General features: G+C 41.4%; 3 protein-coding genes across 8 annotated transcripts; 2 read left to right on the top strand and 1 right to left on the bottom strand.

The window, feature by feature from the left end:
• Positions 1-7: 7 nt before the first annotated feature.
• Positions 8-4077, top strand: TIMM8B (translocase of inner mitochondrial membrane 8 homolog B). Its single transcript, XM_055273144.2, has 2 exons — positions 8-142; positions 1357-4077. Exons 1-2 carry the CDS (start codon positions 14-16, stop codon positions 1522-1524), a joined length of 297 nt encoding a protein of 98 aa, XP_055129119.1. The 5' UTR covers positions 8-13; the 3' UTR covers positions 1525-4077.
• On the bottom strand, positions 1946-12709 carry NKAPD1 (NKAP domain containing 1). 5 transcript variants are annotated; one of them, XM_055273127.2, is made up of 6 exons: positions 12429-12709; positions 11150-11226; positions 8496-8596; positions 6252-6401; positions 4776-4829; positions 1946-4339 (listed from the first exon to the last, which is right to left on the bottom strand). In XM_055273127.2, the coding sequence occupies exons 2-6, from the start codon at positions 11216-11218 to the stop codon at positions 3832-3834; spliced, it is 882 nt and encodes a 293-aa protein (XP_055129102.1). In that variant the 5' UTR covers positions 11219-11226; positions 12429-12709; the 3' UTR covers positions 1946-3831. The 5 variants fall into 5 exon arrangements, with proteins under 5 accessions (XP_055129102.1, XP_055129104.1, XP_055129101.1 ...); XM_055273129.2 differs by having other exon boundaries at positions 1946-4336; positions 12429-12550; XM_055273126.2 differs by having other exon boundaries at positions 11871-12512.
• Positions 12542-18978, top strand: PIH1D2 (PIH1 domain containing 2). 2 transcript variants are annotated; one of them, XM_055273124.2, is made up of 7 exons: positions 12748-12807; positions 12967-13084; positions 13649-13856; positions 15045-15168; positions 15524-15769; positions 16107-16372; positions 18771-18978. In XM_055273124.2, the coding sequence occupies exons 3-7, from the start codon at positions 13680-13682 to the stop codon at positions 18903-18905; spliced, it is 948 nt and encodes a 315-aa protein (XP_055129099.1). In that variant the 5' UTR covers positions 12748-12807; positions 12967-13084; positions 13649-13679; the 3' UTR covers positions 18906-18978. The 2 variants fall into 2 exon arrangements, with proteins under 2 accessions (XP_055129098.1, XP_055129099.1); XM_055273123.2 differs by lacking the exon at positions 12967-13084 and having other exon boundaries at positions 12542-12807.
• The last annotated feature ends 192 nt before the right edge of the window (positions 18979-19170 follow it).

Here is a 19170-nt window from a genome sequence, read left to right as displayed (position 1 = left end):
ACACCTGTCGCGCATGCGCAAACACGGTTGTCGGAAGGTGGCGAGCCTGAGGCGAACAATGGCGGAGTTGGGTGAAGCCGATGAAGCGGAGTTGCAGCGTCTGGTGGCAGCCGAGCAGCAGAAGGCGCAGTTTACTGCACAGGTGCGGCGACGGGGAGGGTGAAGGGAAAGGAAGTTTCACCTTCCTTGGTGGTCCTGGGCACGCTCGGAGGTCTGTACACTGGCGGCTCACTGGTGCTCGATCCTGGCTGCATCCCATTCCCCTCACGAAAGACAAGTCATGACTCTCCTGTCCCTGGTGTCCGATAGTGCTCAGGTGCCGGCTATGTAAGCGTAGCGTGGAGAAAAGAAAAGGTGTAAAGCAGGGAAGATTTGGGCGACGCAAGGGTACGGGAGCCTAGTTAGCCGGCGACATGACTGGGCTGGCATTCGAAAGATCTGGGTTCTCATCCTCCCTCTGCTCCTTGCAGGCCACGTGCCCGTAGAAAAGATACTCATCCACTGTGGGTTTTGGTTTCGCCGTCACCCCACTGCCTCACTGGATTGTGAGGATCATATGCGACAATGTATTTGAAAACGACTAGAACATTAATGCGACAATGTATTTGAAAACGACTAGAACATTATCGGAGGAAGGTGGACTCTGAAGTAGTCGCTGTAGACTATGGATTTAGAACAAGGGTTTGGAGCCCTTCGGACATGGTTCTAACGCGGCCTGACTTCTTGCTGGCTACATGACCTTGGACTACGTAATCACGCCTCTTAAATGGGAGGTGATGACAGCTATCCTTGAGGACCTTAGAGAGAACTGATTTCTTAGTACCCAGCCTCACAAATAGTAAGCTCTTGGTAAAATAGTTATTTTTTTCCTTTTGGGTGGGAGGAAGAGGGTGCTCGGATGACCAGCAAGAACCCTGGCTAGAAATCTTTGGGCCCTGAACATTCTAATGAAAGTGCACATAATTTCTGTGCCTGTATGTGCATTTTTCTGGGGAGTGGATCCATAACCCCCAAAAGGTTAATGGAAGAATTACCTTGTCTAGGGGATAGGTTTGGAATAAAATGAGTGCAATAGTTTGGGGAAATTAATTGGTTCCCTAGTTTGTTCACACTGGTGCTAGCTACTTTGGGGAATATAAAAGGTTATTAGTCCTACCTGAGAATGTACAATCTGTAGGGACGAGGATCTGGATCAATATTGGTGAGTAATTAGGAAATGAAGAAAGAGAAGAGCCAAAGTGACTCCGTGGTTGATTTAAATAATGGTTTTGTCAGGTGTCAAAAAGTGAGAAGTTAATAAACAAGAGTTAGGCCTATCTGCAGACCCCAATGGTTACTATTTTTCTTTCCTTTTAGGTGCATCACTTCATGGAGTTATGTTGGGATAAATGTGTGGAGAAGCCAGGGAATCGCCTAGACTCTCGCACTGAAAATTGTCTCTCCAGCTGTGTAGACCGCTTCATTGACACCACTCTTGCCATCACCAGTCGGTTTGCCCAGATTGTACAGAAAGGAGGGCAGTAGGCCATCCCCCAGGAGAATGACAGAAGCAAAGGACTTGTTATTAAGCAGACTTAAGGGCCAGTGGGGGAAGGCTGTCAACCCATTGTCAGATCAGCATCAGGCTGTTATCAAGTCTGTTGGTGCTAAAAAGTAAAAGATGAAATGTTCAAAGAGTGAAATTTATTTATTTGGAATTCAGAAATTCCAGGTTGTATGATATCAGTTACTCAGTAAGTGTGAATTCTCCAACTCTTCTTTTAGTCCCATTTTAGAATTTAATATAGAGATCTCTGATTGGCAGGAACACTAGAAATAAATGTTCCATGGCCAGTAGTGCAAATGGGGGATTGTAGGTTTTGAAAAACCACCCTAAGCCATATTAAGGGGGTTGGAAGAACCATCAAAGCCTAAGGCATAGAAGAAAATTTGGGGTTAAGAAAGATGAAGAACAAAAAACAGCTTTATTGCTTATACATGACCAAGAAAAGGTAAACATGGCAAAAAAAAAAAAAAAAAAGGCAAGATGTGTATTCCTTGCGAAAGAACAAGCCTGTAACTTGGGAGGAAGGGAAGGTCAGGACCCAAACAGAGCCAATTTCCTGGAGATGGCCTGTTCTACTGGCACCTTTTCCTGAGTCTATGCTTAAAACCTTTCAGGTACTTTCAGGGCACAGAAACAATGCATGCTAAAAAATACATGGCCAAACTCCTTCCAACAAAGATTTAACTTGCTCCAGGAACAAAATAATTGCTTTAGGTTAAGAGGTAGTAATTAGAGACTATTCCTCTCCCTTTAGGCCCCCACTAATCCCAAAAATAAAAATACACACCATGGAACATTGACAATTGAGTACCAAAGTATTAAAATTTCAAATAAATATCCCAAAAGGTAGCACCTGCTCATAGTTAAGGGATAGGGCACCTCTGTCCAACTATGTATTTTAAGACCAAGCACTTTATTAGAAATCTGTCCCATAAAGAGAACAAATTTAGCAGTTAGAACTAAAATTACCAACTCATGGAATGTCATCATAGTTGTATCTACTGCTGGTGTCTTATACTGTCATGCTACTGTGAAGTAATTCCATATTACACATCAGGAAAGTAAGGCCAGGAAGGTGAACTTACCTGCTCTGGGCCTCCTCATAACCAATGAGTGGCAGAACCAAGACCAAAAGTCTGATTTTTCAAGCTTTTTACTCAGCCCATTAAGTGACAACCAGGAAAAAATATGTCACTTGATCTTTCTTCCCATAGTGAAAAAATGCACTTGTGTTCTGCCAGCCTTCTTTCAGTGATATTTTGGTTTCTTAAGAATTAACATACTAAGGATCACAGTATAGCAAAGGGAAATAATGTGGTCTCTGCTTGGTGCTTTAATCCAAAGGCAGACTGGGAAGTAGTGGATATGTCCCTGAGAAGCCTGTTTCATTTTGGAAATAATTCAACTTAGTTTCAGGGAAAACCTAAACTTCATTAACAGATTTAGAAATGAACAAGACGACATTTAAATGGCAGTTACTGCCCTGAATCCAGAGTACCATTAGACAACATGATTATTTCCTAATTCTTCCCCATTTGGTGCAGGATTATCTATGACAACTGAAGAAATAATTTGAACACAAGCCCATTTAGGCAAATATACAGCAATGGAACTAGAAAACCATTTACTATCCAATTACCATGTTTAGGCGTACACTAAGTATAGCTATAGGCCCCGTCCAGCAGGGAAATTTGCAAAAACTCTAGTCCCTTCTAATAAGTTGTCTAGGGATGTTATCATGAAGGGAAAAGTTTGTTCTTAGGCCCATGTCCTGATTAAGTAAACCGGACCACACCTGTGGGGTCAAAATATAGAAGGATCAAAGCACCAAGGCTAAAGACTTGTCAGTTGTGACACCTGCTATATAAACAGAGAGCAATATAGTGTTGCCTTGTCATACCATCCTACATGGCATTAGTTCCAATCCACCTCTTGATCCCAGCCCTTGATTTCCCCAAATTCAATATTCCGATTGGTGTACCCAGGTCACTATTGGATCCAGCTTTCTGGGTCCTTTAATTTGCTGTATATGCACTCTACACTAAACATAATTAATTGCAAAAAAATAATCTCTTCAAGAAACCTTCATACCAAATTCCCTTTTAACAAGAAAAGGGGATCAAGCTTAACGCCAAAAGAGAAGACAAGAAGTCTGTCAGAACATACAGATGGCACAAGACAGCTCTGACCTCAGACCCCGTGCTGAACAAGAGTCACTGGCAAAACCACAAGGAGTAAGAACTGTAAATATCCACAGTCACGTGGAAAACAAAAGTGTTTCCCGTTTAGTCATCCTCGGAGCTCTCAGCAGACCTTTCATCTGTAGCTACTTTCCAATTGGTGCGTTTGTTTGTCCTCTCCTGTATTTCATTGTTGGCTACAGAGGTATGGACTTTTTTCTCTCTCTTTTTCCTTTTGGTTTTCTTAGTGTCTCTTTCCTCACTTTCCTCAGAACTGCTGGATGCTGAATCATCTGAATGTGAAGTGTTACTTTCTGCCTCTAAGAATAAAGCAGGTTTTTTGAGAGACTTTTTCCTGGATTTTTTCTTGCGTTTATGTGGTTGTTTCCTTTTCCTTGTACCAGAAGCCCCAGTTTCTTCTGAGAACTCACTCGAGGAATCTGCTGTTATATCTGTGGCTTCCTTTTTGCTTTTCTTCTGTTTTTTGTGTGACCTTTTTTTCTGCTTTTTTTTGTGGGATTTCTTTGACTTCTTGTGTTTGCGGGACTCATGGGTAGATGACTTTACCTGGGGAGATGTTTTCTTCCCGTTGGTAATATCTTGCTGATCACTACTAATAAAAAAGTAAAAAACAGAAGCTTTTATGTAAAAAAAAAAAAAAAAAAGCATATTATTTTAATATTTTGCATTCTAGATAAAAAAATTGAGGTTAACATCTGAATTTTAAATAAGCACTTTAACATATACTTTAACACTTTACTATTCTCATTGAGTTTTTGTTTCCTTGTCTTCAAAATGAAGATAAAAATTCTAAGCTGCCATACTGAGTTACTGTATGGAATACTATATATAAAAACCAAAATGCTTACAGACATGCCAAACATCAACCAGAGAATGGGAAAAAAGGGATCACCTCCTAACTAAATCACCTATTGTTTCTCTAGCTACATTTTTGATGGCAAGTATATTCTTTGTAAAAGTTAGGAAATCAATTTATAATACAGATTTTATACCATCTTAGTTTCTTTCAGTAAGCCTATTTTCCTTACCTGTCTGTTTCAAATTCTTCAGGGTATAGCTCTTTATAACCACTGTGACCCCATCTGTAATATGACACATCACATGTATTGTTAAAGCAATGCATACATTTTTGGAAATTAAAGCAACATTAGAAAGACTTTGGAGTACATGCATACACAAACATAAACACAAAATAGAGATATGGTAGAACCAAGCCCACATTATAGCTCAGTAACAGCTACATTTCCTGTACTGTACACTATCACTTCAGACATACAAGATTCTTTTGTCCATTTGTAAGAGAACTTGCCACTGCTTTCCTTAAGAAACACTAAGAAACTCTTACACTCTGCTCTTTAGCTGTGAAGCACTTTTCCCAAAACACTTAATAATATCATGCTGTCTACATGGGGACAGTATTTTTTTTTTTTTTTTTTTTTTTTTGAGATGGAGTCTCACTCCGTTGCCCAGGCTGGAGTGCAGTGGCGCGATCTCAGCTCACTGCAACCTCCGCCTCCCGATTTCAAGTGATTCTCCTGCCTCAGCCTCCCGAGTAGCTGGGACTACAGGCACATGCCACCATGCCTGGCTAATTTTTGTATTTTTAGTAGAGACGGGGTTTCATTATGTTGGCCAGGCTGGCCTCAAACTCCTGACCTCACGATCTGCCCACTTCGGCCTCCTAAAGTGCTGGGATTACAAGCATGAGCCACCGCGTCCAGCCTTATTATTATTTTCTTTTTTTCTTGAGACAGAGTCTCACTCCGTTGCCAGGCTGGAGTGCAGTGGTGCAATCTCAGCTCAACTGCAACCTCCACCTCCTGGTTTCAAGCGATTCTCCTGCCTCAGCCTCCCGAGTAGCTGGGACTACAGGGATATGCCAATTTTTTGTATTTTTAGTAGAGATGGGGTTTTACCATGTTGGCTAGGATGGTCTCAATCTCTTGACCTCATGATCCTCCCGCCTCGGCCTCCCAATATACTGGGATTACAGGCATAAGCCACTGCATCTGGCCTATTTTTTTTAAATAACAACTTTATTGAAGTATAATTCACATATCATGGAATTCAAAGTGTAGTGCCTCCAGCCCAGGGCAATCACTAATCTACCTTCTGTCTCTATGGAATTGCCTACTACATAAATGGAATCATACAGTTATGTATGGACATAGTACATAAATAGAATCATAACAATATGTGGTCTTTTGTGACTTGGCTTCTTTCTTCTCACTTAGCATAATGTTTTCAAGGTTTATCCACATTGTAACATGTATCTGTACTTCATTTCTTTTACTACCAAATAATATTCCATTGTATGGATATATCACATTTTGTTTACCCATTCATCAGTTGACAGACATTTGGATTACTTGGCCATTATTTTTTAGGGCCATTATTAATGCTGGTATGAACTTCTGTACACAAGTTTTTTGTGGGGACAATTAATTTTGATAAGTACACATTCTCAGGCCAAATATTAATGCTCACAGGAATTAATCACAAACCTGTCTGGCATGTTTGCTTCATAATCATAGAACTTTTTGTTCCAGGATTTAGCCTTAAGAAAATCATCTTCCAGTGTCCCAGAAATTTCATTCTTTGGCCTCCAATAGTCTCTTTGACTTTCTTCATCAAAACCATCACTGCGCATCCGGCTAAAAGAGAAAGCAGAAGAACTTTTAGATGTAAAAGCAATCTGTGAGTTTACTTTATGGAACATCATGCACAAAACTCATGGAACAAGCTGAGGGGGAAGGAAACAACATGATACTGTTTAAAAAAAAAAAAGAAAAGAAAAGGTAAAGAAATTATCTGCTCCTCTCTATACATTTGTAAAGTCCAATGGAAGAAATCTGACCAGGCCTAGTGTAATGGCTCATGCCTGTAATCCCAGCACTTTGATTATCTGTTCCTCTCTGTACATTTGTAAAGTCCAGTGGAAAAAAATCTGACCAGGCCAGGTGCAGTGGCTCATGCCTGTAATCCTAGCACTTTGGGAGGCCAGGGCGAGTGGATCACTTGAGGTCAGGAGTACAAGACCAGCCTGGGGGACATGGTGAAACCCTGTCTCTGCTAAAAATACAAAAAAAGTAGTCAGGTGTGGTGGCGCATGCCTATAGTCCCAGCTACTTGGGAGGCTGAGGCAGGAAAACTGCCTGAACTCGGGGAGGCAGAGGTTGCAGTGAGCCCAGATCATGCCATTGTACTCTAGCCTGGGCAACAGAGTGAGACTCCATCTCAGAAAAAAAAAAAAAAAAAGAAAAAGAAAATCTGACCATTAGTACCCATCCTATTGCAGAGCATAGAGAGATGAAATCAACTCTGGACTGTGTCATGTGATAGTTCACTCACTGATTCTCAACTAGGAGGGCATGCAAAGAGGGAAGCAGGACATAATCATAGCTAGGGACACTTCAAACTACCCTAGAGATTCTGAAATATACTTCCCTCTGTGCAACTTACTATAGAGAGGTCCCAATAACAGTGGGAACAAGGTCTAACCCATAGGAATAATGGAGTAGGAAAAAAGTTGAGAACCACTCATCCAGCTTCTGTTTACCATTTCTACTAACTAGCCAGTAAAATGTTAATCAGTTATCAAAAATTTTTAAGGGGCCAAGCCCAGTGGCTCACGCCTGTAATCCCAGCACTTTGGGAGGCCAAGGTGGGTGGACCACTTTGAGCTCAGGAGTTCAAGACCAGCCTGGCCAACATGGTGAAACCCTGTCTCTACTAAAAATACAAAAATTAGCAGGTGTGGTGGCAGGTGCCTGTAATCTCAGCTGATTGGGAGGCTGAGGCAGAAGAATTGCCTGAATCCAGGAGGCAGAGGTTGCAGTGAGCCAAGACCACACCATTGCACTCCAGCCTGGGTAACAAAAGCGAAACTCCGTCTCAAAAAAAAAAAAAAAAATTGTAAGGGCCTCCTATGTACCAGGCACTGGTCTAGCTGGCAGGAATATAGCAGCAAATGAGAAAATCACAAGCCCTGCTCCTAAAGAGTTTAAGCATTTCTTATATATGTAGCTCTTACACTTACAAGCATATAAGGATGTTCCCAATTATTCAAGCATTCCTAGGCCTCTCCACAAGGAAAAGACAACTAAGCCTGCATAATCCTTCATATTTACACTCAAGCTATTAAGGTAATGTGAAAAGGCTGTTGATCTGGTGAAGTGGGTGAATAGACAGGGTGAAGAAAAGTCTGGGGCCAGGCAAGTGGCTCATGCTTATAATCCCAACACTGGGAGGTTGAGGTGGGAGGACTGCATGAGCCCAGGATTCTATACCAGCCCGGTGAACACAGCAAGACACCACCTCTACAAAAAAAAAAAAATAGCTAGGCATAGTGGCATGCACCTGCACTTCCAGCTACAAAAAGAACGGCCTGAAAGAATGAAAGATTAATAGAGAAAGGAATGACTGATCAGCTTAGTGACCACAAGATTCCAGTAGAAAATCTTCAGTTAAAAGCTATCAGGTAAGGTTAGAATCCACAGAACCCTACACATTCATAATTGTTCAGGTAGAATTTTTTAACTCTCCATTGTAAATAAGTACAAAGAGCGGGGCCATATGCATCACAGCCATTATCTTTATGTCTAGGTCTAGATTTACGAAAGAGGGAAGGCTTAAGGACTCACAGAACTGAATTAATCTATCCTTAATATACCAAAGTATTTTTAAACAAAAGTTGATGATTCTGAAAAAGATGAGAATTATTTTAGTTCTCAGAGCTGCAATTTCACCTTGAACTGCTGGGTAGCATTTTCCTTTTGGTCCCCCGGTAAGCATCTTCCATCTGTTTTTCCAGTTCTCTTATTTTCCACATATCTGATTCCTCCTGAATCTAGAATTTTTAAAAAGGAAATAAAAATAAGTTACTAAAAATAACTTTACATTACAGAAAAGTAACTAACTGGCCGGGTGCGGTGGCTCACACCTGCAATCCCAGCACTTTGGGAGGCCAAAGCAGGCAGATCATGAGGTCAAGAGTTTGACACCAGCCTGACCAACATGGTGAAACCCCGTCTCTAATAAAAATACAAAAACTAGCCGGGCGTGGTAGCATGCACCTGTAATCCCAGCTACTCAGGAGGCTGAGGCAGAAGAATCGCTTGAACCCCGGAGGCGGAGGTTGCAGTGAGCCGAGATTGTGCCACTGCACTCCAGCCTGGGCAATGGGGTGAGACTCCGTATTAAAAAAAAAAAAAAAAAAGTAACTAACTGAAAATACAATCTGACTAATTATTGGGCTACAGACTGGGCTATGATCAGGAACCTGGAAAACAAATTGGTTTCTCTAGGAAGTGGCTGAACAGGCCAATCCAGTAAATCTCAAATATGTGGAATTCTTCCCCAATAGAATTTTTAAACCCCTGCATAGACAAACATCACCTTTATCAATTTTACAATTATGCTGCGATTAGCAAATGATGATGCCACATTTCCAAAATGCAATGTGATTTTAATTATATCATCTCAATTGAACCTTAAGCAATCTCATGAGGAAAATAAAGCAGCCACCATTATTACATTTTACTGTAAAGAAACAAAAGCTCAGAGATTTTAACAAAGTCAAAAAACTAGTAAGGACAGGTCTTTCAACTTCCTACTAAGCTAAATCTCTTCTGGTAACATTATAATTTTTGTCAAAAATAAAATAATCAGTATGGCTGTTAGAGAATTTCTTGAAAAGCAGAATGTGATTACCCAAAGAACAAGAACACATTTTATTTCTAAGTCTTCCTGCATAATTTCATTAGATCTGTGCTAGATTTATCTTTTTCTAGCTACCATTTTAAATCTAAGCTTACTATATAACTAGGAGCAGGTTAACATAATTGCATAGGCAGCTTGGGTAACAGTTTTACCCTTGCCCATAATTTTAAAAGTCAGGTGATATGATCATAATAATATGATCAAACCAAAAGTAGTACAGTTTACTGAAGAAAACTAAACCAGGGGCCTTGGCCCTCTTTTCATTATATGTGCTCTCCTAGGTGACCTCATCTACTCTCATGACCTCTTATCATCAAACTATACATCAATAATCCTGAAACCTTTATGTCCAGCCCCAACTTTTCTCCTCTACTCCAAGTCTGAATTTTCAACTGTTTGGACATCCTATAAGCACCTCACCATCAACATGGTGAAAACCAAACTAATTACCTTTCCTATCATAACTGTCCCCTTTTTTGTTCTTTACCTCAGTTAACAGAATCGTCATCATTTACCCAGTCTCATAGGTGGTTACACAGTCGACCTTGAACAACAGGAATCTCAACTGTGCAGATCCACTTATGCTCAGATTTTCTTCCACCTCTGCCACCCGTAAGATAGCAAAACAAGCCCCTCTTCTTCCTCCTCAGCCTACTCAATGTGATTTTCTTAATAAAATGTTCTTTTCTCTAGCTACTTTACTATAAGAATACAGTATATAATACATGTAACATAAAAAATATGTGTTAATCCACTGTTTATGTTATCACCATGGCTTTCAGTCAGTAGTAGGCTATTGGCACTTAAATTTTGAGGGAGTAAAAAGTTATATATGGATTTTCGACTATGCAGGGGGTTGATGCCCCTAGCCCCTGCATTGTTCAAGGGTCAACTGAATTAGATTCCATTCTTATCATTATAATCTAATTAGCCACCAACTTCTTTGGATTCTATCTCCTAAATTCCTCTTCTTCATCCCTGCTGCCACTAATTTCATGCGAACTCTCATCATCTCTCACCTGTAATACTGCAATTGCCTCCTAATTACTCTCCGTACTGTTTCTCCCCATCTGATTCATTCCCTACCCAGCCGACAAACCATCTTTCTAAAATATAACTATGATCATGCCACACCCTGTTTAAAAACATCCGATGGCTTCTTTATTGCCTAGAGGAAAGTCTCAGCTCCAAACATCACAATCTAACTCTAATTACCACTGAGGCCTCATCTTCTGCCACTATCCCCTACTTTCTGGATAAATTTCTTGCCATGCCCCAAGTTATTAATGCTCTTTCTCGTTGCCATATTAATGCATGATGCTCTCTATCCAGACTGATCTTTCATACCTGGTAAACGTATACCTATTCAAGAACCAGTTCAAAGATCAGCAGCTCAAATACCACTAATTCTGTAAAATCTTTTCTAATTCCCCAGGGTAGATTTTATTATTTCCTCCTTAGTGCTCCAAAGCACTTTGCAAATATCTCTGTTATACAGTACTTATCAAACTGTATTATAATTATCTATTTTACTCATCATTTTATTTCCTACTTTGTATGGAAGCTTCCAAAAACTAGATGACAAGAATATTCTTTCTATCTCCCAGTTGTGCCAAAATAATGCTTGGCACACTGCTTGCCTTCAGTAAGCGTTGAGGAGTAACTAGGTTGTACCTCCCACCTTATTGTGAGCATCTGTGTGCCGGATGACATTCCTCAGGAGGACTTTCCCCAGTGGAATCCGGGACATTCTTCAATCTGAAATGAATCAACAAATAACGTTTAGTAATAATTTCTGTTATTACTTTATCTTTTCTTAAATTTTATAAAGAAGCATGAGGTACAGGAAAGATCACTGAACTAGAAGTCAGAGATCCTAAAGAATAGTTTTCCCTTTACCATTAAAAGAGGGAAATGCCTAAACACACTAATGTGAGATAAAAGGAGATAATGTACATTAAATTTCTCTGAAAATGCACAAGACTACATAAAATTAAGTGCTTTCATGAGCACCATTTTAATCCTAATAACTATTTTTTATATGAGGCAAGTATCTCCATCCCTATTTTGTAGATGAAGTTCCCTTAAAGCTGTAACGCCCCAAGCCACATAGTCCCAGGCAAATGATGTATGTCACTGTCTAGATTAAAAATCAAACCTCCAGTCCCAATAGTAGCTTGCACTGAAGCAAATACGTAGATTTGAGAGCGTCAGGAACCACAGGTGTCAACAGTAACAGAAACTGATGACTCAAAACATCAAATGCAAAGATGTCCTAAATTTCTCCATTTGGGGGCATTTTATTTCCTACTTGGTACGGAAGCTTCCAAAAACTAGATGACAAGAATATTTTCGTGTGTAGCTAGCAGGAGCTTTGTGCAACCACCCCAACGCTCACTCACCCCTTGATCCTGAGGAAATCAGGCATCTTGTTAGTGAGACGAAGAACCACTCCATTACAAGATCTCCTCCGACCCAGGAAGCCAAGGAGTCAGGGCTCAAAGGCAGCTCTGCAGCTTCACCCGAGTCCTTCGTGAAAACGCAGCCTTCCCACTGGTTATTCTGCCCTCACCTGTGGCCCAGGCCACTGCCGCCTTTCCCCCAGCCCAGATAGACAGGCAGATCTCTCTCCCGGACTGAGGCCGGAGGCTGAGCAGGCGCGGAATTCGGACAGCCCGGTTGACCCGGGCATTCCCCGCTCACGCTCCTCTGGGACGAACCCCGGGGGTAAGTTTCACTCCCCAGAAAGGACGGGAACGCTTTGGATGGCTACGGCCTTCGGTTGGGCCCCAGGAAGTATCTAGGGGGCCTGAAGCGGGGGTTGAGGTTTCCAAGTGGAAGACAGAAGAAATATCCCCATCTTTGTCACCGGGATCCCTGTTCCCCAGCGGCCTCGGAGCTCCCGGTAACCTTCCCTCCAAACGCCCTCCCCACACAAATACACACAAACACGCCCATACCGTGCGCCGCAGCCTCGCGTGGCAGGGGGTAGGGGGGAAGAAGCGGTTTGGGAGAAAAAGGAGGAGACTTCCTTTTCAGGCCGGAAGTCGTGCTCCTGAGAAATCGTCCCACCAACAGGCAGCCCAGAGAGTCCCACAAGGGAGGGTTTTCAGGACACTCCAGAGGTTGACGGGTGCAGAAGGGAGGCGGGCGCTTTCCTAGAAGAGAAGTGGGTCAGGCCCAACTGAAAAGCAAGCCTGGCACCAGAAGGGGGACATTCCGGAACTAGATATGAAGAGACTTTTCTGCCTGAAGCTCCCCGGACCCAATTAGATGTTGTACCCAGGCTGGTTACCCTGGTAACAGGCGTCGCGATTTGTCAAGGAACTGAGAGAAGAGGTGGGTTTGCCAACCTATAGAATGATTGCTTGTTAGAAATGAGAGAAGAAGTGGGTTTGCAGAACTATGGAATGATTACCCGTTAGTTAAGTTTCCCATTTAGCGTAACCCTTAACAGCAGTTGAACAATCTAAACCTCTTCTTTTCCTCATTCTAAAGATGGTGTGGGACACGTCTCCAATGGGAGAAGAGGCTAAGGAGAGTTATCTGAAGACGTAGAGAAGTGTCCCAGCCTCTCTATTAGCCTACTTAATCTCGCAAGAACCCTATGATAGAGGTATTATCGTCTTCATTTTGAACAGAACAAATAAGAGGAATATATATATATATATATATACACACACACACACACACACACACACACATATACATTAATTGCTCAAGGTCATACAGCTAGTGAGAGACAGAACTAAGACCGGAATCTAGGCATTCTGGTTCGCAAGTCCATGCTTTGAATTACTAAACTATACTGAGGATTAAAGAAGTCTCATGTGGCCCTCACCCCACACACACCTCTGGCAATTTCAGAACTGGGGAGCCACCAGTCAGGTGTTGGAACAAGAAGATCAGGAAACCCAGACTTAAAATGATTACTCTGACTTGTCAGGGTCCAAGTAGAAGTAAGGCCTTATCTTATAAGACAATGTGAGAATTTAGGAAGAGGTACTAGATAATTAAAGAATAAGGAAAACATAAAGTGGTGCTGATCCACAACGTTTTAGACACAAATGCTAAGTCCTAACTTCACCAAAACAATTCCTGGCCCATTCCACCTCCCCAAAACAGAAATGAATCAATAATCACACAGACAGTTTTCTTCTGAAGTTATGTCTTTCCACAGGCTTAAGAAAATTATTTACCACTCATCAGTCATGGAGACATCCTCAAAGGGTCTGCTTACCCAAGTTACTCAATTTTGGAACCTCCTAGATGATCTAGCTGAAAGTGACCCTGAGGGCTATGAGAAGTTTATTCAGCAGCAGCTGAAAGAAGGGAAACAGCTCTGTGCTGCCCCAGAACCACAGCTTTGTCTACAGACCAGGATTTTGGTATGTCGAGTTGGTGCCAGGGATGGGGAGGTCTTGAATGAAATGATCCCAGAATAACCAGAGAATACTTTACACTTAGGTATTGCTATTTTTTTTTTTTTTTTGAGACAGTCTTGCTCTGTTACCCAGGCTGAAGTGCAATGGCGTGGTCTTGGCTTACTGCAACCTCTGCCTCCCAGATTTAAGCGATTCTCCTGCCTCAGCCTCCCAAGTAGCTGGGATTACAGGTGTGTACTACCATGCCCGGCTAATTTTTGTATTATTAGTAGAGACGGGGTTTCACCATGTTGGCCAGGCTGGTCTTGAACTCCTGACCTCAGGTGATCCACCCGACTCAGCCTCCAAAAGTGCTGGGATTACAGGCATGAGCCACCGCACCTGGCAAACTTTTTTTTTTTTGAGATAGGGTCTTGCTGGCTCTGTCGCTCAAGCTGCAGTGCAGTGGCACAATCGCAGCTCACGATCACAGCTCATTGCAGCCCCAGCGATCCTCCCACCTCAGCCTCCCAAGTAGCTGGGATCACAGGTGGGCACCACCACACCCGGCTAATTTTTAAATTATTTTTGTAGAGACAGGATCTCCCTATGTTTCCCAGGCTAATCTCGAACTCCTAGGCCTCAAGTGACCCTCCTACCTTGACCTCTCAAAGTACTAGGGTAACATACGTGAGCCATCACCCCAGTCTGGATTCCTGATTAAAAGCCAGCAGCCTTGGGGAAATCAAGTAACAACAGTATAATCAAAGGCAGTTTTAATACATGAAATGACTTACTTGGAGCCTAAAATTCTTTCATTCGTGTGGTGAGTGGCTTTTAGGATATTATTTTTAAAATGTTTTTGTTTTTGTTTTTTTGAGATGGAGTTTCACTCTCGTCACTCAGGCTGGAGTGCAATGGCACAATCTTGGCTCACTGCAACCTCCGCCTCCTGGGTTCAAGCGATTCTCCTGCCTCAGCCTCCCGAGTAGCTGGGATTACAGGTATCCACCACCACACCTGGCTAATTTTTGTATTTTTCGTAGAAACAGGGTTTCACCATGTTGGCCAGGCTGGTCTCAAATTCCTGACCTCAGGTGATCCGGCCGCCTCGGCCCCCCAAAGTGCTGGGATTACAGGCGTGAGCCACCATGCCCGGCCTAAATGGTTTTAAACTAGGTTTTGAGATATGCAAAATTATTTGCTTTCCAGAAACCAAAAGAAAAAATACTTTTTATCAACCTGTGTCAGTGGACAAGGATCCCAGCTCCCCAGTCAACCACTCATCCAGTACCTCTAACTGTTGGCAAACCAGAAGATACAACTGAGACATCAGGTACAAATAATTAAGGGAGAGAAAGCACATTGTAAAAATTTTATTAGGAATGGACAAGATTTTACTTGGTTGAGAGCATTTCAAGTAAAATTCTTTATTTGGTGATAATATAATTACAATTAGTGTACCTTTATGCAAATTTAATACTGTTTGACTTTTGTAATAAGATGAGCTGTTTTAACCCATGTAAAAGTGCCAAGAAATGTCATAATTGCTGTAGCACTACTGTGATTACCTCTGAAAAATACAGGAATATTCTCTAGCTTTATCAGGAATATGGTTTAATATATTGCCTGACAGTATCATTAGTGCAACAATTTGTCTTCATTTCATACCCTTTCAATTACACACACAGATGCTTACACAGTCATTGATGTTGCCTACAATCCTGATGTTCTTCAGGCAGCAGAAAAGGACCAAGTGAAAAAAAATCAGTTAATTCAGATGGCCATGAAATGCATTGAGGAGAAATTCCAGTTCACCCTCTCACAATCTTACCATATTACCAAATTTAGAATAAAAGGAAGCATTCAAAGAATGAAACAAAATCTGATGGGAATCCAAACTGATTCCATAGATTTAAGAGAAAAAATGAGAAGGGGTAAGTTGATGATTGTAAATGGAAAATTAAACTGCTTTAGGATGTTTTTGGATCCTGTATACATTTTGCAAACTAGAAATCTCTATTTTAAAAGGTGAGAAATTTAAGATAGAAAAATGCAAATATTAAATATTAGAAATATCATATCCTTGATTTTTAAATCCTGAAAATTTTTCAATCAAATTCTTTGTTTAAGATTCTTTTGGCTTAAGATTCCCAAACTAATTTAACTGCAGCCTTATCTGCCATCTCTACTAACACCACATATATTACAGCTCATAGTATTTTATGTTGTAGATTTATTGTTTATCTCCCCTCCACCCTTTTTTTCATAAAGAACTAACTCTTGGACAGATACGAAGCAGTACTATGAGCAATCCAGATCACTTTCCTCGACTGTTACTGCCAAAAGACCAAGTTTCAGGCAAAGCAGTGTGTCTGATAGAAGAGATTTCCAGTACTGAAATCCAGGTGGAGATGAAGATGCCAGCCTATGAACTAAAAATTGTGCATGATCACAATGAGAAACCTCTGAAAATTGAGTTGAAAGTTGAATTACCTGGTATTAATTCTGTCTCTCTCTGTGACCTTAGTGTTTCTGAGGTAAGTTGAATAGATAACACTGTAAATTTCTATTGGCCAGCATTCACTATATTATGCCATAGTAACAAACTACATAATTTTGGGGGCTTAGAATGATTTGCTCAGGTTACCCGGTGAAGGAGCAATTCCCTTCTGAGATGTGCCATTCACATCTCAGCAAAGGGAAAATAGAAATGATCAAACCATGCAATGGATCGTAATACTTCTACTCAGACATGACACTTCGTGATATCACTTCTACTCACACTCCATTGGCCAAAGTAAGTCACAAGGCCAATTCTACGTCAGTAGGACTGAGAAGTGTATTCTCACAAGTCACAGGAAGTCATATGGCAGGGATGTACTATCCTCTTACAGAAGAGCAAATAGAGTCAATCCTACAGTCTACCAGTCTACACTCTTGGTTGCAAATGTTTGCTTCTCTCTAGAGGGAAAACACCTCCAATCCCAGTATCAGAGTCCAAAGGACAGAATTTTGCTTTCTCTTCCTCTTGAACCATGGACTAAGACGTGTAAAAAAAGTTATGTACTCCCTCAGTCCCATCCGTCATGCAGTGTGGAATGGGGAGAAGATAACCATAATTAACCATCTCAATTCAGAAATGGGAAAAATAAGAGGCACACCGCAGTTACTGGTGCACAGCAATTCTGAAATCCTAGTAGGCAGACATTGTGAGGGCTCCTTTTCTGGAAGTAGAGGATGTTCTTACTTAGGTTCCTTGAGAAAGTTCTGTAATTACCTAGCTCCCCAGTTCCATTGTTTTCCACGACCTTTAGCTTCAGTCTTCAGGAGGATGTTTTCTTTTTTTTCCCTTTCCCACTATCCACCTTGGCCACATCTGAAGAGTATTGGAGAATGTGCCATTTTTATATGCTAAGTAGCCTTTTCAGCCTGGTTCCTGCTCATGGAATCTTGGGGCTCAAAGGATTGTTTTAAATTTTGAAGTAAGTTTCTTTTAGTCCAGGCTGGTAGCATTTTGATTCCAGTCAGTGATACCCATAATTCCTTTTTAGACATTGCCCATATTTCATGACTTACCTGTCTCTTTAGACTTAATTGCTGTCATTTTAGCCAAATGTAAGGATTTACTGAAGTCCACCTTAATACATTCAGAGGTTTTGGCCAGGTACGGTGACTCACGCCTGTAATTCTAGGACTTTGGGAGGCCGAGGTGGGGTGGATTGCCTGCGCTCAGGGGTTCGAGACCAGCCTGGGCAACATGGTGAAACCCTATCTCTACTAAAATACAAAAAAAAACATTAACCAGGCGTGGTGGTGGGCGCCTGTAGTCCCAGCTGTTCGGGAGGCTGAGGCAGGAGAACTGGGAGGTGGAAGTTGCAGTGAGCTGAGATCCCACCACTGCACTCCAGCCCGGGCAACAGAGTGAGACTCCGTCTCCAAAAAAAAAAAAAAAAAATTCAGAGGTTTTAACAAAGAGCATAAAGATTTAATCTTTGCCTCTATATTGCCTTAATCAGCTTGGTTGATAAAAGTAATTTCTCAATTTTATCCCTTACTTGCTGAAAATAAAAATTAGTTCCACTTTTCAGTCATTGAGTCTTGGAATCTTGGGGCTCTATAAAGTTCCTTTTAGTTTTTGTTTTGTTTTGTTTTTGAGACAGGGTCTCACTCTATTGCCCAGGCTGGAGTGCAGTGGCACCATCTCGCTTACTGCAACCTCTGCCTCCCACGTTAAAGCGATTCTCCTGCCTCAGCCTCCTGAGTAGCTGGGATTACAGGCATGTGCCACCAAGCCTGGCTAATTTTTGTATTTTTAGTAGAGACGGAGTTTTTGCCTTGTTGCCCAGGTTGGTCTCGAACTCCTGGCCTCAAGTGATCCACCCGCCCTCGGCCTCCCAAAGTGCTGGGATTGCAGGTGTGAGCCACCACACTCAGCCAATTCCCTTTTAATTTGACTTGCAAAATGGTCCATTCTAAGCTCATCTTTCTTGTAATACCCTGTTAAATGTAGTGAACAGAACCAATACATTACCAACCATCTATTTTCCTACTTCTTCACCTAAAGCCACAAATCAACTAGGCACAGAGTATTTGTCATCCAAATTACTGTGATAGTTTCACTAAAGGCTTCATCATTATGAAACATGGATCACTACCTTTCCAGGCTCCAATAAGTTTCCTTGCTGTTTGCTGGTCAGCCACATAATTTAGAATGGCAACACTCTACTGTGGTACTGTATCAGTTAACATGTGATGTAGTGAGCAGCAGTAACCACCTTAAAATCTAAGGGATTTACAACAGTAATTTTTGGCTCATTCCAAGTCACATGGCAACAAATGGGATCTTTTTATGGGAAAGGAGTGAATAACTGGGAACAATAAGTTAGTATCGCAAATTTTAAGCAGGAAATAAATCTCTTGGTTTATTATTCTTAGGATGATTTATTGATTGAAGTATCTGAGAAGTACAGATTACATCTGAATCTTCCAAAACTTATTGATACTGAAATGACCACAGCAAAATTTATCAAAGAAAAATCCACGCTAATCATCACAATGCCTTTGGTGTAAAAGAACAGCATCATATGTTTTGGGTTTTCAGTGCTAAAGTCACGTGAATTAAAGGACCTTCATTTTGGCTAAAGAGGTAGTAGTTTATCTTAAACACCAATTCCATTATTTTCTAAGTTCATTTTGACTGAGATTTTCTCTTCACCTGTTATGTCATATATATATATATTTTTTTTTTTTTTTGAGACTGAGTTTCGCTCTTGTTGCCCAGGCTGGAGTGCAATGGCACGATCTCAGCTCACTGCAACCTCCGCCTCACAGGCTC

This window comes from Symphalangus syndactylus, chromosome 3 (genome assembly GCF_028878055.3).
Source record: "Symphalangus syndactylus isolate Jambi chromosome 3, NHGRI_mSymSyn1-v2.1_pri, whole genome shotgun sequence".
In the NCBI taxonomy this organism is placed as follows: Eukaryota; Metazoa; Chordata; class Mammalia; order Primates; family Hylobatidae; genus Symphalangus; species Symphalangus syndactylus.
This window is presented reverse-complemented; position numbering and strand designations above follow the sequence as displayed.

Bases quoted from the DNA above. Each gene is read 5' to 3' on its own strand.
- TIMM8B (XM_055273144.2), top strand. From the start codon at position 14: ATGCGCAAACACGGTTGTCGGAAGGTGGCGAGCCTGAGGCGAACAATG. The intron at 143-1,356 runs GTGCGGCGACGG...CTTTCCTTTTAG, and splicing joins AGGCGCAGTTTACTGCACAG to GTGCATCACTTCATGGAGTT.
- NKAPD1 (XM_055273127.2), bottom strand. From the start codon at position 11,218: ATGTCCCGGATTCCACTGGGGAAAGTCCTCCTGAGGAATGTCATCCGG. The intron at 8,597-11,149 runs GTGGGAGGTACA...TAAAAATTCTAG, and splicing joins ACACAGATGCTCACAATAAG to ATTCAGGAGGAATCAGATAT. The intron at 4,830-6,251 runs GTTTGTGATTAA...GTCATATTACAG, and splicing joins GAAGCAAACATGCCAGACAG to ATGGGGTCACAGTGGTTATA.
- PIH1D2 (XM_055273123.2), top strand. From the start codon at position 13,680: ATGGAGACATCCTCAAAGGGTCTGCTTACCCAAGTTACTCAATTTTGG. The intron at 15,770-16,106 runs GTAAGTTGATGA...TTTTTCATAAAG, and splicing joins AAGAGAAAAAATGAGAAGGG to AACTAACTCTTGGACAGATA. The intron at 16,373-18,770 runs GTAAGTTGAATA...TATTATTCTTAG, and splicing joins GTGACCTTAGTGTTTCTGAG to GATGATTTATTGATTGAAGT.